Raw genomic sequence first — 13162 nt, 5'->3', positions numbered from 1 at the left:
TTCTAGAGCTATGGGCTTTGTAGTCACCTTATTTGCCTTCTCAAATACTGCACGAAAATTTTTTACCAAATGTCTTGCCATGGGTTTCCATTTTCCAGCTCCTAATAATAGTTTTCTTGCTGTCTATTGCTTGCCTAATTTTGGATTTACATGACAACACCCTATTCTGTAACAATTTCTGTATTAAGGCAATGCTAGCTATTAAGGCAAACATACTTCAAAAAGTCACAGTAAAATTTGTTTCTTGCCCACAGTCACTTAGGGACCCAGGCTTCTAAAGGCTCTGTCATCTTCAACAAGTAACTTCAAAAGTTCCCCTTGACACTGAATTCCAACCAGCAGAGACCAGAAGAGAAAAAGGATCATGGGTAGGAGGTTTCTGTGAGCCAGGCCTGGAATTGGTGCCATTATTTCTTCTCACATTCCATGGGCCAATAGAATTTAAGTAAAAGTAGAGTTTGCATCTTTCAGGAGTGTTTTTGAAGAGAGGGAATATACCTCTCTTCCTTCTAGCTTCTTGCTGGCTGGAAATGAGAAATTGTGCTGAAGTCAAGCAGCCATCTTAGACCGCAGGGTGAAAAGCATATGTTAAGGATGATGGAAAAACAGAGCTGAGATCCCTGAGAACCATGGAGTTCTCCTACTAGCTTTGGACTGTTTACCTCCTGATTTTGATTAAGAGAGAAATGAGCTTCTGACATATTTAAGACACTGTCTATTGAGTTTTATTTGTAGCTTAACCTAACTTTAACTTACATAATTATTCTCTAATTGTTTGGTATGGTTACTTTTTCTTTTGCCTACTCCTTTTAGTTGAAGACCTTTAATACTTGCTTCTCATAGCAGAAGAGACTACAAAACTACCAAATCTCTGACACAAGTAGTCTTAGCTCATGTCTACCATCTTTATTGTTTTACCTCAGAGGTAATACACTTAGGATTGGTCCATAAATTCAGAACACTTCAAGCAGCATTTATTGAATACCCACTAATGCCAGGTACTGGGTGAGGTCATCCTCTATGGGCTGCATCTCCCAGGTCCCTTTGCCCTCTGGCTTCGGAACATGGAAGGTACCAGCAGGAGATCAGCAGGCAGAAAGTGAGAGAGGTCAGGATATTTATCCTCCCTCCTTTCAGCTCCCAACAGACTGTGTGGTCCTCACCCAGTCCTCAGTAGAGTCCTTTCATTTAATTTTCCTCATTTAAACACTTTGAGTATGATGTCTGTTTTTCGCTTGGGCTTTAATTCATACAAGTTATTTCATAATCAAACCATGGATCAAAAAGAGAGTACTAGACTCCCTTCCTCCAGCTGGAGCTCTTTATAAAATGCAAATCAGGCCCCTTCACATTCCTCTGTGTTAAAACTTCAATGGTTGACTAATACATCCCTGTCACAACACCCCACTGTAAGTTGCAGCCAGACTGAACAACTTTCAGTTCCTCCTGCAACGTGGTCTCTCTTCTTTGAGTCTTTGCACATGAAGTACTTTCTTCCTGGAAACTGCTCCCTACCCCCAACGCTCATTATTCAGACATCAGTGCAAATGTCCATAACATTTTTTATTTTCCATAAACCTACTTATCCTAGTTAGAGGCTATTATGTGCTCCCAAGGCAGCCTCTATTCACCATCATATACAGATAGTACTCAGTGTTATATTGCACTGCCACTGCCTGCATATTTGTGTCCTCCATTAGACTGTAAAGATATTGAACAGGGACTGCAGCTCAGATCTCTAGGACCTATTAAGGTGCTTGGTACATAACAGGTTCTCAATAAATCTTAGATAGTACCTAAATGTTATTGAAAAAGCTTAAACCCTCCTTTGTTAGCCACTGCCCTGTCTCTTTTCATTCACTGACAAAAATCATAAAAGATAGTTTTTAGTGACCCACTTTTCATGACTACCTTCCATTTACTTCCCAGACCATTTTAATCTTACTTGCCACCATTTTTTATAGGGACTTCTCTTGCCAATAGTACCAAGGACCTCCTCGCTCTTCAATTTAATAGATTTTTTTTTTAAGATTTTATTTATTTATTTGACAGACAGAGATCACAAGTAGACAGAGAGGCAGGCAGAGAGAAAGAGGAGGAAGCAGGCTCCCTGCCAAGCAGAGAGCCTGATGCAGGGCTCGATGCGGGGCTCGATGTGGGGCTAGATGCGGGGCTGGATGAGGGGCTCGATCCCAGGACTCTGGGATCATGACCTGAGCCGAAGGCAGAGGCTTTAACCCACTGAGCCACCCAGGCGCCCCTAATAGATTCTTTTCAGTCCAAATCCTCTAGGAAAGCTCTGCAGCACTTCTGGAAACTCCTTCTGTTGTCTGGGGATCATGGATCTGTCTCTCTCTCTCATTGATTTGTTTGTATATCTATGCTATCCTCCATTCATTTATAAGTCCCCATATGTCTTCTTCATTTCTATCTCTAGCCCCAAGCATAGTAGTATAGTACCTGGCACATAGTAGGTCTTAATGACTATGAATGTTAAATGATTAAAACTCTTGGTTTTCAGGTAATCGCTCTTCCTCCTCCCCACCTCCCTTCCTTCTTTCTTCTTTCTTCTTCTTATTTTTTCCATCTCTCTTTCTTGATCTCTTCCGTCTCTGATTGTTCTCAGGCCCCTCAGACTTCTCTTCTTCCATCTACCCATTAAATATTCTTCAGAATATTTTATTCACCTTTGGGGGCTTCAGCCTTCAGGAAATACTCTAATTTCCTCATGTTTTCAATCTCAACCTTTCACCTGGGCTAAGGCTGCCCTTCTCTCCCTGGATATCTCATAGGCAGTTCAAATAATGCTTCCATTTCCAACCTGCCCTCCTTCTGCTTCCAAAAGTCAGCCAATGGAATTAACATGCATCTCTATGTCTAAGTTACAAACCCCAAAGTTTCCTTAACTCTTCTGCCTTTTGTCTACTGTCCTCCTGGGCAGCCAGTTTTATCCACCACCAAATCCCCAGGCCCAACTCCTAAACCTGCCTCTGGGTCTTCTTTTTCTTGCACCTAGAACATCCCAGGCAAATCCTACACATTCTTTGAAATTCAGAACACAGGTTAATTTTGCCTAATTGCTTCCTCTTCTAAGTTCTAGACAAATTGCTTACTTATTCTGAACAAACACAACTTGATGTGAGATTTAGTTTTTAATGAATGATTTACATATGTCTCTCACTAGATGGTAAAATTCTTGAAGGCAGGTTTTTTTTTATTAAATTTATTTATTTTTTTTAATTTTTTTTTATAAACATGTATTTTTATCCCCAGGGGTACAGGTCTGTGAATCGCCAGGTTTACACACTTCACAGCACTCACCATAGCACATACCCTCCCCAATGTCCATAACCCCACCCCCCTTCTCCTAACCCCCCTTCCCCCAGCAACCCTGTTTGTTTTGTAAGATTAAGAGTCACTTATGGTTTGTCTCCCTCCCAATCCCATCTTGTTTCATTGATTTGAAGGCAGGTTTTTGTCTTCGTTTTTTTGATCACTGGTGTAGCCAGTGACTGACATTCTAGGGGATTAAAAAGTATTTTATATGAATGAAGGGATTAATAATTGAGTGAACTGGGAAGGAGAATCTCTGCAGTTACAGGCTTTCAGAGATTAGTGGCAATCTTGAGTTAAAAGGGCAATAACTCAGTCTGAAAAAACTAACTTTATGTAACCAAGTGGGCAACATATAATGTAACAACATACACAAGTCTATGGAAGGAAGGTAATTGCTCTGCATCTTAGAGAGACTTTATTTTCAGGCTTTTCAGTTCTCCGTTATGGACAGCCCTATTTTAAAAGGTAAGGTATCGTTTTTTACCTCTCCTGTACTCTTTTATCCCGGGGGACAGGAATTAAAATATAAAGAGAAAATGCCTAAAGCAGTGCAGTGCCTGACCACCTGGAAGACCCTCAACACATTTTAATCCCTTTCCTTTTTCCTACCTCGTCCTCATTTTATATTAGAAGCCTTGTGAATTTAGAGTATCTAAACCATATTTTAGTTTAAGATTTCAATTTGACGAAAACAACGTCGTGGAGATTCTGATTAGCCCTATTAACCCATGACTCTCAAACCCAAGAGGGAAAAAAAAAAATCTCGAGGGGGAGGGGAGACAGGAGGCGGAGCAAAAACTGAAACCAGGCCGAGAGGAAGCAGTAGAAGGAAGCTCCTTTTTGGTTGGGTTTGTCTTTTTTTAACCCCAGAGAGGCGTGACGCTCTAACTGCCGTCGTGGGTCAGTTTCCCGGCGAAGCGCCCGCCCGCCCCGAATTTCCTCGCCCGCCCTCTCGCTTCCGCCCCGCGGTGCGCTGCTGGGCGCCGCCACTGGGGGCGCCTTGGGCCCCGTGGCTCTGAGGCGGCGGCGGCGGCAGCGGCGGTCTTCCAGTCTTCGCCTTTCCCAGCTCTCAGACGGGCGGCGGCGGCGACCAGCTGCACACCGAAAGGGCACGCACAGCCCAGGCGAGCTGCAGCACGACCGCTCCCCGCGGGCGGGCAGGGTCCGCGCCGCCGCGCTCCGGCCAGGGCTGCCGCGAGAGGCGGCGGCGGCGGCCCCTGCCCCGGCTCCGGCCGGCCCGCGGCGCCCTCCGGCCGCGCCCCCGCGCGCAGCTCGCGGCCCCGGCCATGGGGCTGCGCGGGCTCGGGGCTCCGGTGAGCTGAGGCGGCGGCGCCGGCCCGCGCGCCCCTTGGGGCCGCCCCCGCATCCCGCTCGCCGGCGTCTGGCGCTCATGATGATGAAGAAGAAGAAGTTTAAGTTTAAGGTGGACTTCGAGCTGGAAGAGCTCTCCTCGGTGCCCTTCGTCAATGGGGTCCTCTTCTGCAAGATGCGGCTGCTGGACGGCGGCAGCTTCACCGCAGAGTCCCCCAGGTAACGCGCCCTCCGCGCCCCGCGAGCCGCTGCGCCCGCCCCGCAGGGGTTTCTTCGATGGGCAGCTTGTTCCTTGGCCCATTTGCTCTCTTCTCTTTCTCTAGAGCTTCTCTTTCTCTAGAGACCGGTCTGAAATCAGGAGTTCATTGATCTGCACAAAGTGCTTCGCAAATGGGTCCATCTCGGCTGGGCTTGGCTCCTGGTCTCCTGATTCCAGATGGTTCCTGGTATCTGCGCTTCCCTCCTCAGTGCTCTAGGAATGGGAGCCACGTCCAGAAGGGAGAGAATACTTCTGGTTTCTCTTAAGACATCTTCATATTTGCGAAATGTAAAATGGAACTTGAATTGTTGTTAAAACAAAACCAAAAAGAACCCAAACTGCTTGAGTTTTAAGAGCCCTGGCCCTGGACAGAAACATGTGCTTAGCGTAACTCCTTTTCTCTTGGTGCTTACTCGGGGACTCAGAAGCCCAGGATGCAACCACGGTAGGCCCGATCAGGCTTGACTTGAGTCAAGGGTTCCCTGGCCGAGGAGACACCAGTTTGTGCCTCATAGGAGCGCTGCGTCTCCAGTTACGCGCTAACACTCACTGAATTACCAGTCTTGAGGTTGCCACTAGTGGCTCTCAGTGTGAAGGACTTAGAACCAGAAGGAGAGCCCAGACCTGCCCTCATTTTGAAATGAGGCCCTGGGCACTCTCCGGGAGAGTCATTGGCAGGTTACAGAATGAAGCCAAGGGTGATAGTGTTCCTTGAGTCACTTAAGGTCTGTTTGGCAGGTTCACAGATTTACCCTTAAGTTAGTTTTCCTTAAGAAAATAGGAGATTTATGGAATTTTTAAAAAAATGAATTTTAAAGTTCCTGAGATCAAGGGAAGAGATGGACAGTTAATGCTTATTTTGCCTAAATTTACGACTCATAGACTTTATTTTTATCCTAGAAATATTCTTTCTTTTTACCTGTCATCCCTATTAGTGTAAACGCAGAAGGTCAATGGGTTGTGAAATTGGGGTCAGAAAATTGTCTGCGGTGGCAACGCTGAAGCCTATAGATGCCATAGATGCCAGAAAATGTAAATGGCTAGTTGGCCAAAGCAAAGGATATATAAAGCGTTATTGACTCTCAGAATTAAAAAAAACAGTTACCTGAGGATACTTTTTAAGATTAAACTGTGCTGCCAAATCTTTTGTGGTTATCCAGCTAATTAATTGCACTACAATCATAACACACTGGTGAGAGAACAGTGTAACTTAAAATGGTACAGCAAATATTGTACCAGCTCCTCAAGTGTGGAAAAGCCAAAACCAATTCTTGAATGTCCAGTGGGTGCAAATGACTGTCTCACCCTGCATCTTACCCTTTTCTTTCCGGGTCCCACCTGGCCACTTCGGGCTGTTAGACCAGCTCTTTTGGGTCAGTGGTGACACCTGGTGGTCAGGGTACTCTCTCTCTTACCTCTTTCTCCCTCAGATTATTGATTTGGCTTGCTACTCACAAATCAAGTTATTCCAGTATTGCACACAGCCATTTATTAAGCAAATACGTGTCGGTTGGGTCCTTTAAGTATATTATCTTATTTCATGCTGATAGCTAACCTGTAAGGTAGGGATTCCCATTTCGTGGATGAATAAACTGAGACTCAGAAGGCTCAACTTAACCAAGGCCTGCAGATCTGGTAAGTAAAATGTCAGAATCTTGATACAGGTCTGCCTGATTTCAAACAGATTGATGCCAGATGAAGGAGAAAATTATGTGTTGTGCTGAATGGGGAGATTCCTAATAGTTTTAATAAGCAAAGGGTGTAATTTGATTTCTAATTTGCAGGAGTTGGAAAAAGCAGAGTTTTCTGGGTTCAATTTACCCCTTTCTCTTCCAACAAAAATGTGGTCTTAATAAAAATCAGTAAGGTTAAGAATAATGCTCTATATAGCCAAACAAACAAAAACCCCTACAGTTTGGAAGGAAATGACTCATAATAAGGAATCTGTGCCTTGTTAGTTAGAGGTAATTGGTGTAAATAAAGCTAAGAGCAAGGATTTAGGATGAGGCCAATCTGAACCTGAATCCCAATTCCAGTGATAAACTTGGGTGGGTTGCTCAGCCTCTCAATTTCCATCTATAAAATAAAAACCATCACTGGCATATAGGGTTGCTTTGAGGAATTTTAGGAAGATGATATACTGAAAACAGCTCTCACAGTGCACTAGCACCCAGTCAACATTTTTAAAAAAGGTTTATTTGTCAGAGAGATAGAGTTCATGAGAGTACACACAAGCAGGGTGAGTGTCAGGCAGAGGGAGAGGCAGGCTCAGCGCGAAGCAAGGAGCCCAGTGTGGGACTTGATCCGATGACCCTGGGACCATGACCTGAGTTGAAAGCAGACCTTTAACCGACTGATCCAGGTGCCTACATCTAATCAACATTTGAAGAGAAGACAAAGAGCTTGTCCAAGAGGGTTTGCTTCCTTTAAGATATTGATACTTAATTCCTTTATTCTGACAACTGTAAGAGTGTTGGTTTGAAAAAGATCTCATTTTTACAAGAAAAAAAAAATCGAAAACACCTAAGGATGTGAATTATTTTTAAATTGCATAACTTAATTCTTGGATGCCAGTCTAGGCATTGCATCTCTGATCAAATGCTAGATTTTAATTAAAAAAATAAATAAATAAGGGGCACCCAGGGGGCTCAGTCGGTTGTGTCCCATTCTTGATTTCGGCTCAAGTCATGATCTCAGTGTCCTGAGATCAAGCCCCGATCTGTCTCCATGCTCACTGTAGATTCTTCTTGTCCTCGCACTTTGCTCTTCCCTCTCTAAAATAAATAAATTAATTAAATCTTAAACTTTACGATAAAAAAACTTATTGCCAACCCACCCCCCAAAAAACACTATTATGCCTCTTATAAATCAAATGGTTAACACTATAACATTTTTCCCTTAAAAATATGAAATTAACTACATAGAAAAGGGTTAACATAGCAGGCCCAAGACTACTTTTCTTAGAAAGACCTGCTTACAGCGTTTTTGCTGGCATCTGAGAACCAGTTCCCTACACTGATGTAAAACTTTTTTTGAGTGTCTCCCTGTGCCTAGACTACAAACAATGTGAATTTTGGTCTCTGCCGGGGGAGAGTGTCTGTACGACCAGCCCCCAAATAAGCTTCCTTGGTAGACAATATGTGTTCCTGTAATTCGATGCTGGAGAAACTGAGTTCTGGGTGACTCTACTAGGAGAGGACTCTTAGAAGCTTCTACTTGGATTCCCATGACTTTGGTCCATGGACCTTTTAGTAGGCTTTACTGATTCTGCTTTGTATCATTTCACTATAATAAATCTTAGCCATGGGGCTCCTGGCTGGCTAAGTTGGTGGAGCATGCAACTCTTGATCTCGGGGTTGTGAGTTTGAGCCCCATGTAGAGATTATTAAAAAAAAAAAAATCTTAGACACGAATACGTCTATATGCCAAGTCCTATGAGTCTTCCTAATGGACCCCTCAACCTGGGGATGGTCTTGGGGATCACTGATACATGAATGTATGTAAAATAATAACTCATTTTTTAGAAAAAAGGCTTAGAGGTACATTGTAAATTATAGGTATATTTGACTTTATACAGAAACTAAAGAGGCAGATCATTCATTGTTCAGCACATGTTAAATGAACATTTACCAGGTTTCAAGCTGTGTGGCAGGGATTCTGAGAAGCATAACAAATATAAAGGCCCCATAAGGGAATTAGCTCTACTTAATGAAATTAGATCATAGATATATAATTACTTGACAGTAGGAGATAATATGATTTAGTGCCTAATCAATGGGTCAGTTTGTGAGTGTTGTTGAAATTCTACAGGTAAGGAATTTATTTGCAGCTGTAATGGTTATGGAAAACCACAGTAGCTTTTCAGCTGAGCAGGCTGGGAGGATGAATTTGCATTAACAGGGAAGTGAGGGTGAGAGGTCAGCTTGAACGGGTCATCAGTAGGAGCTGGTGATAGAGCAGCCTGATTGCAGAGAGAGTTCACATTGAACAGAAGGAGAAGATAAGGACTTTGAATACCATTATAGTTTGCTTTCCACTGCTCATAGGATAAAAGTCCTTTTGAGAGTCTTGCACAAAGTTGTCTTATGATTAAAGTAGCTGACTGCTTTTTGTCAGATTCAAGAGTGGATAGACTAGGTGGGGAGACAAATAAGGAGTCTGTTAAAATAACCCAGGCAGGGGCTAATACGAACCTGAGTTTGGAGGTTTTTCATCTAAGTGTCTGATAAAATAATAACGCTATGACAAATTCCTTGACGCCATGCCAGAGTAAGGAAGTCAAGAAGAGTCTTTGTTTTTTTTTTCTGTCTTGTTGAGGTGTATCACAGTATACATGAGGCTTATTTGTTGATAATATATTGTGGAGAGGATAGAGGAGGTAGGTTGTGTGTTGGACACAGTACATTGAGGTGACAGTGAGCTTAATTAGCAGTTGGAGACATAGTTATTGTGGGTTTCTTAGATTCTGGTCTCTTGTAAGTAAGCCTGCTTACTGAACTTTTCATCTAGAATTTCCTTAACCGTTTTGCCTTTTTAAAGATTAGCAGTGAAAATTAATTTTAGAATTTTAGAAGTTTCTGCTGGAAAAGTGTGTTTAGTGAACAGGTTAGAAAAAATATAAAGACCAGAAAGTGTTTATTTGTCATAAATGTTATTAAAATTGTCAGGTTTTGTATACCATAGTTAATAAAACATTCAGATAATACATTATATGATTATAGTAATCTAATCAACTGAAACCAAATTATTGCCTAATAATTTTTGAAACATTCAAAAGGATAGAAAATCACACTATTTAAGTCTTTTAAGTGCATGCTTCCTTTGTAAAAGCATTTAAATCTCTTGAGGTGTGTTAAGACTGTCAGAACAGGTTTCATTTCTGTCTGCTTTAGTAACAGAATAAGGAAGAAAAGTTTCCTGTATTTTTAGGATTCCCAAGTTTGCCTTATTTTGTTCATCTTTTTTTGTACTCATAGCTAAATACTTTCCCAAGTTTCACATGAGCTTGTGGCAAAAAACCATGTGAATTCAGGGAGTGTCCAGGAAGCTAATGAGCACATCTGTGTATTAGATCTTTTACTTTGTAAACAAGCTGAAGAGATTTCTTCTCTTTGGCCAGAATATGTCTTCATGTTTTCAAGATTTTAGTTCATGCACATTTTGTTTTATTATTTTGCACATCCAGTTTTCTGAACACCATTCGTTGAAGAGTGTCCTTTTCCCACTTCATATGTCCTTATCCCATTTTCTTGCCTCCTTTTTCCTATATTAATTGAACATACATACAAGGGTTTATTTCTGGGCTCTCCATTCTTTTTCCCTGATGTATGAATGTGTTTTTGTGTCCGTGTCATAGTGTTTTGATTACCATAGCTTTGTAGGATAGTTTGAAATCAGGTGGTATGATATTTTTGGCTTTGTTCTTTTTTAATATTATTGTTAAGCTATTTGGGGTCTTCTGTGGTTCCATACAAATTTTAGAATTATTTGTTTCAGTTCTGTGACAGAGGTCTTTGGAAGTTGAATAGGGATTGCACTGAATATGTAGATTGCTTTCGATAGTAGAGACATTTAAACAATATTAATTCTTCCAGTCCATGAGCCCAGAGTTCTTTCCACTTTTTTAATGTCATCTTCAATTTCTTTTATCAGTGTCTTATATTTTTCAGTGTATAGGTCTCTCACCTTCTTGGTTACATTTATTCCTAGGCATTTTATTCTTTTTATACAATTATAAATGCGATTTTTTTCCTGATTTCTCTTTCTGCTACTTAATTATTGGCGTATAGAAATGCAACTGATTTGGGGGCATCTATGTGGCTCAGTTAAGCGTCTGCCTTTGGCTTAGGTTGTGATCCCATGGTCCTGGGATGGAGCCCCACATGGGGCTCCCTGCTCAGTGGGGAGTCTGCTTCTCCCTCTCCCTCTCTGCTCCCCCTGCTTGTGTTCAGTCTCTCTTTCACTCATTCTCTCTTAAAACAAAACAAAACAAAACAAAACGCCTTATATAAAAATCTGTTGCATTTCTTTTTTTAAATTAATTTTGCATCCTGCAGTTTTACTGAATTCATTTACTAGTTCTAACAGTTTTTTGATAGTCTTTATGTTTTCTATTTATAGTATCATGTCGTCTTTAAATAGTGACAGTTTCCCTTAATTTTCAAATCGTTTGTCTTTTCTTTCTTTCTTTTTTTTTTTTTTTTTTTTTGCCTAATTACTGTGGTGAGGCCTTCCAATGCTGTGTTGAATAAAAATGAGGATAGTGGGCATCCTTGTCTTGTTCCTTAGATGAAAAGCTTTTAGATTTTCACTGGTGATGGGTACCTGTGTAGCTAAGTAGATTGTTGGACTCATGATTTCAGCCCAGTTCATGATCTCAGGGTCATGAGATTGAGCACCACATCTGGCTCTGCATTAGGCATGGAGCCTGCTTGAGATTCTCTCTCTACCTCTCCTGCTGCCCCTCCTACCCTAAAAAAATTAGATTTTTCACTGTTGAGTATGATATTAGCTATGCTTTTGTCATTTATGGCCTTTTATTATGTTGAGGTACATTCCCCTTATACTCAGTTTGTTGAGAGTTTTTATCTTAAGTAGATGCTGAATTTTATCAAATGCTTTTTCTGCTTCTGTTGAGCTCATTACATGTTTTCTATCTTTCATTTTGTTGATGTGGTATATTATGTTGATTGATTTGCAGATGTTGAAACATCCTTGAATCCCTGAAATAAACCCCATATGATCTTAGTATATGATCTTTTAAATATATTGTTGAACTCGGTTTGCTAATATTTTGTGAGCATTTTTGCACCTGTGTTCACCAGGGCTATTGGCCTGTAATTCTCTCTTTCTCATTCTCTCTTTTTTTTTTTAAATGATGTCATAGTCTCAGTTTGATATCAGGGTAATGCTGGCCTCATAAAATTAGTTTAGAAGCTTTCCCTTTCCAGTTTTGTTTTGTTTTGTTCTTGAAGAGTTTGAGAAAGACAGGTATTAATCTTTGAATTTTTGGTGGAATTTACCAGTGAAGCCATCTGGTCCTGGACTCTTGTTTATTGGGAGGTTTTGATTATTGATTCAGTTTCCTTACTAGTAATCAGTCTGTTCAGTTTCTATTTCCTCATAATTTAGGCTTGGAAGATTGTAAATTTCCAGAAGCTTATCCATTTCTTCTGTGTTTACAATTTGTTGGCATATAATTGTTCATAGTATCCTATTATGATCCTTTCTGTTTTGGTGATATAAGTTGTAACTTCTCCCCTTTAATTTTTTTTTTAGAGGGATGTTGGGGAGGGGCAGAGGAAGGGGAAAGAGAGAATCTTTTTTTTTTTTTCAAATTTTTATTTATTTATTTATTTTTATTTTTTATAAACATATAATATATTTTTATCCCCAGGGCTACAGGTCTGTGAATCACCAGGTTTACACACTTCACAGCACTCACCTTAGCACATACCCTCCCCATTGTCCATAACCCCACCGCCCTTCTCCCAACCCCCTTACCCCCAGCAACACTCAGTTTGTTTTGTGAGATTGAGTCACTTATGGTTTGTCTCCCTCCCAATCCCATCTTGTTTCATTTATTCTTCTACCCCCTTAACTCCCCATGTTGCATCTCTACTTCCTCATATCAGGGAGATCATATGATAGTTGTCTTTCTCCAATTGACTTATTTCACTAAACACGATACCTTCTAGTCCTATCCACATCGTCACAAACGGAAGATTTCATTTCTTTTGATGGCTGCATAGTATTCCATTGTGTTTATATACCACCTCTTCTCTATCCATTCATCTGTTGATGGACATCTAGGTTCTTTACATAGTTTGGCTATTGTAGACATTGCTGCTATAAACATTCGAATGCATGTGCCCCTTCGGATCACTATGTTTGTATCTTTAGGGTAAATACCCAGTAGTGCAATTGCTGGGTCATAGGGTAGTTCTATTTTCAACATTTTGAGGAATCTCCATGCTGTTTTCCAGAGTGGTTGCACCAGGTTGCATTCCCACCAACAGTGTAGGAGGGTTCCTCTTTCTCCACATCCTCTCCAATACTTGTTTTTTGTGTTTCTGATTTTAACTATTTTGACTAATGTGAGTGATAGCTTATTGTGGCTTTGATTTTCACTTCCTTGATGATGAGTGATGTTTAGCATCTTTTCATGTGTTTGTTGGCCATCTGTATGTTCTTTGGAGAATTGTCTGTTCAAGTCTTTTGCCTATTTTTATTGGATTATTGGGGAACGGTAATTGA

At 41.1% G+C, this 13162-nt stretch overlaps 1 protein-coding gene across 2 annotated transcripts in view; it reads left to right on the top strand.

Annotated features, from left to right (window-relative positions):
• The first annotated feature begins 4255 nt into the window (after positions 1-4255).
• FAM102B (family with sequence similarity 102 member B) overlaps positions 4256-13162 on the top strand; it is an 85365-nt gene continuing 76458 nt past the window's right edge. The window contains exon 1 of one of the 2 annotated variants that reach the window (XM_032301529.1): positions 4256-4866. In XM_032301529.1, the coding sequence (XP_032157420.1) occupies positions 4727-4866 (140 nt within the window). In that variant the 5' untranslated portion in view covers positions 4256-4726. The remainder of the gene's footprint in view (positions 4867-13162) is intronic. The other variant, XM_032301527.1, reaches the window with a different exon arrangement.

This window comes from Mustela erminea, chromosome 10 (genome assembly GCF_009829155.1).
Source record: "Mustela erminea isolate mMusErm1 chromosome 10, mMusErm1.Pri, whole genome shotgun sequence".
NCBI lineage: Eukaryota > Metazoa > Chordata > Mammalia > Carnivora > Mustelidae > Mustela > Mustela erminea.
This window is presented reverse-complemented; position numbering and strand designations above follow the sequence as displayed.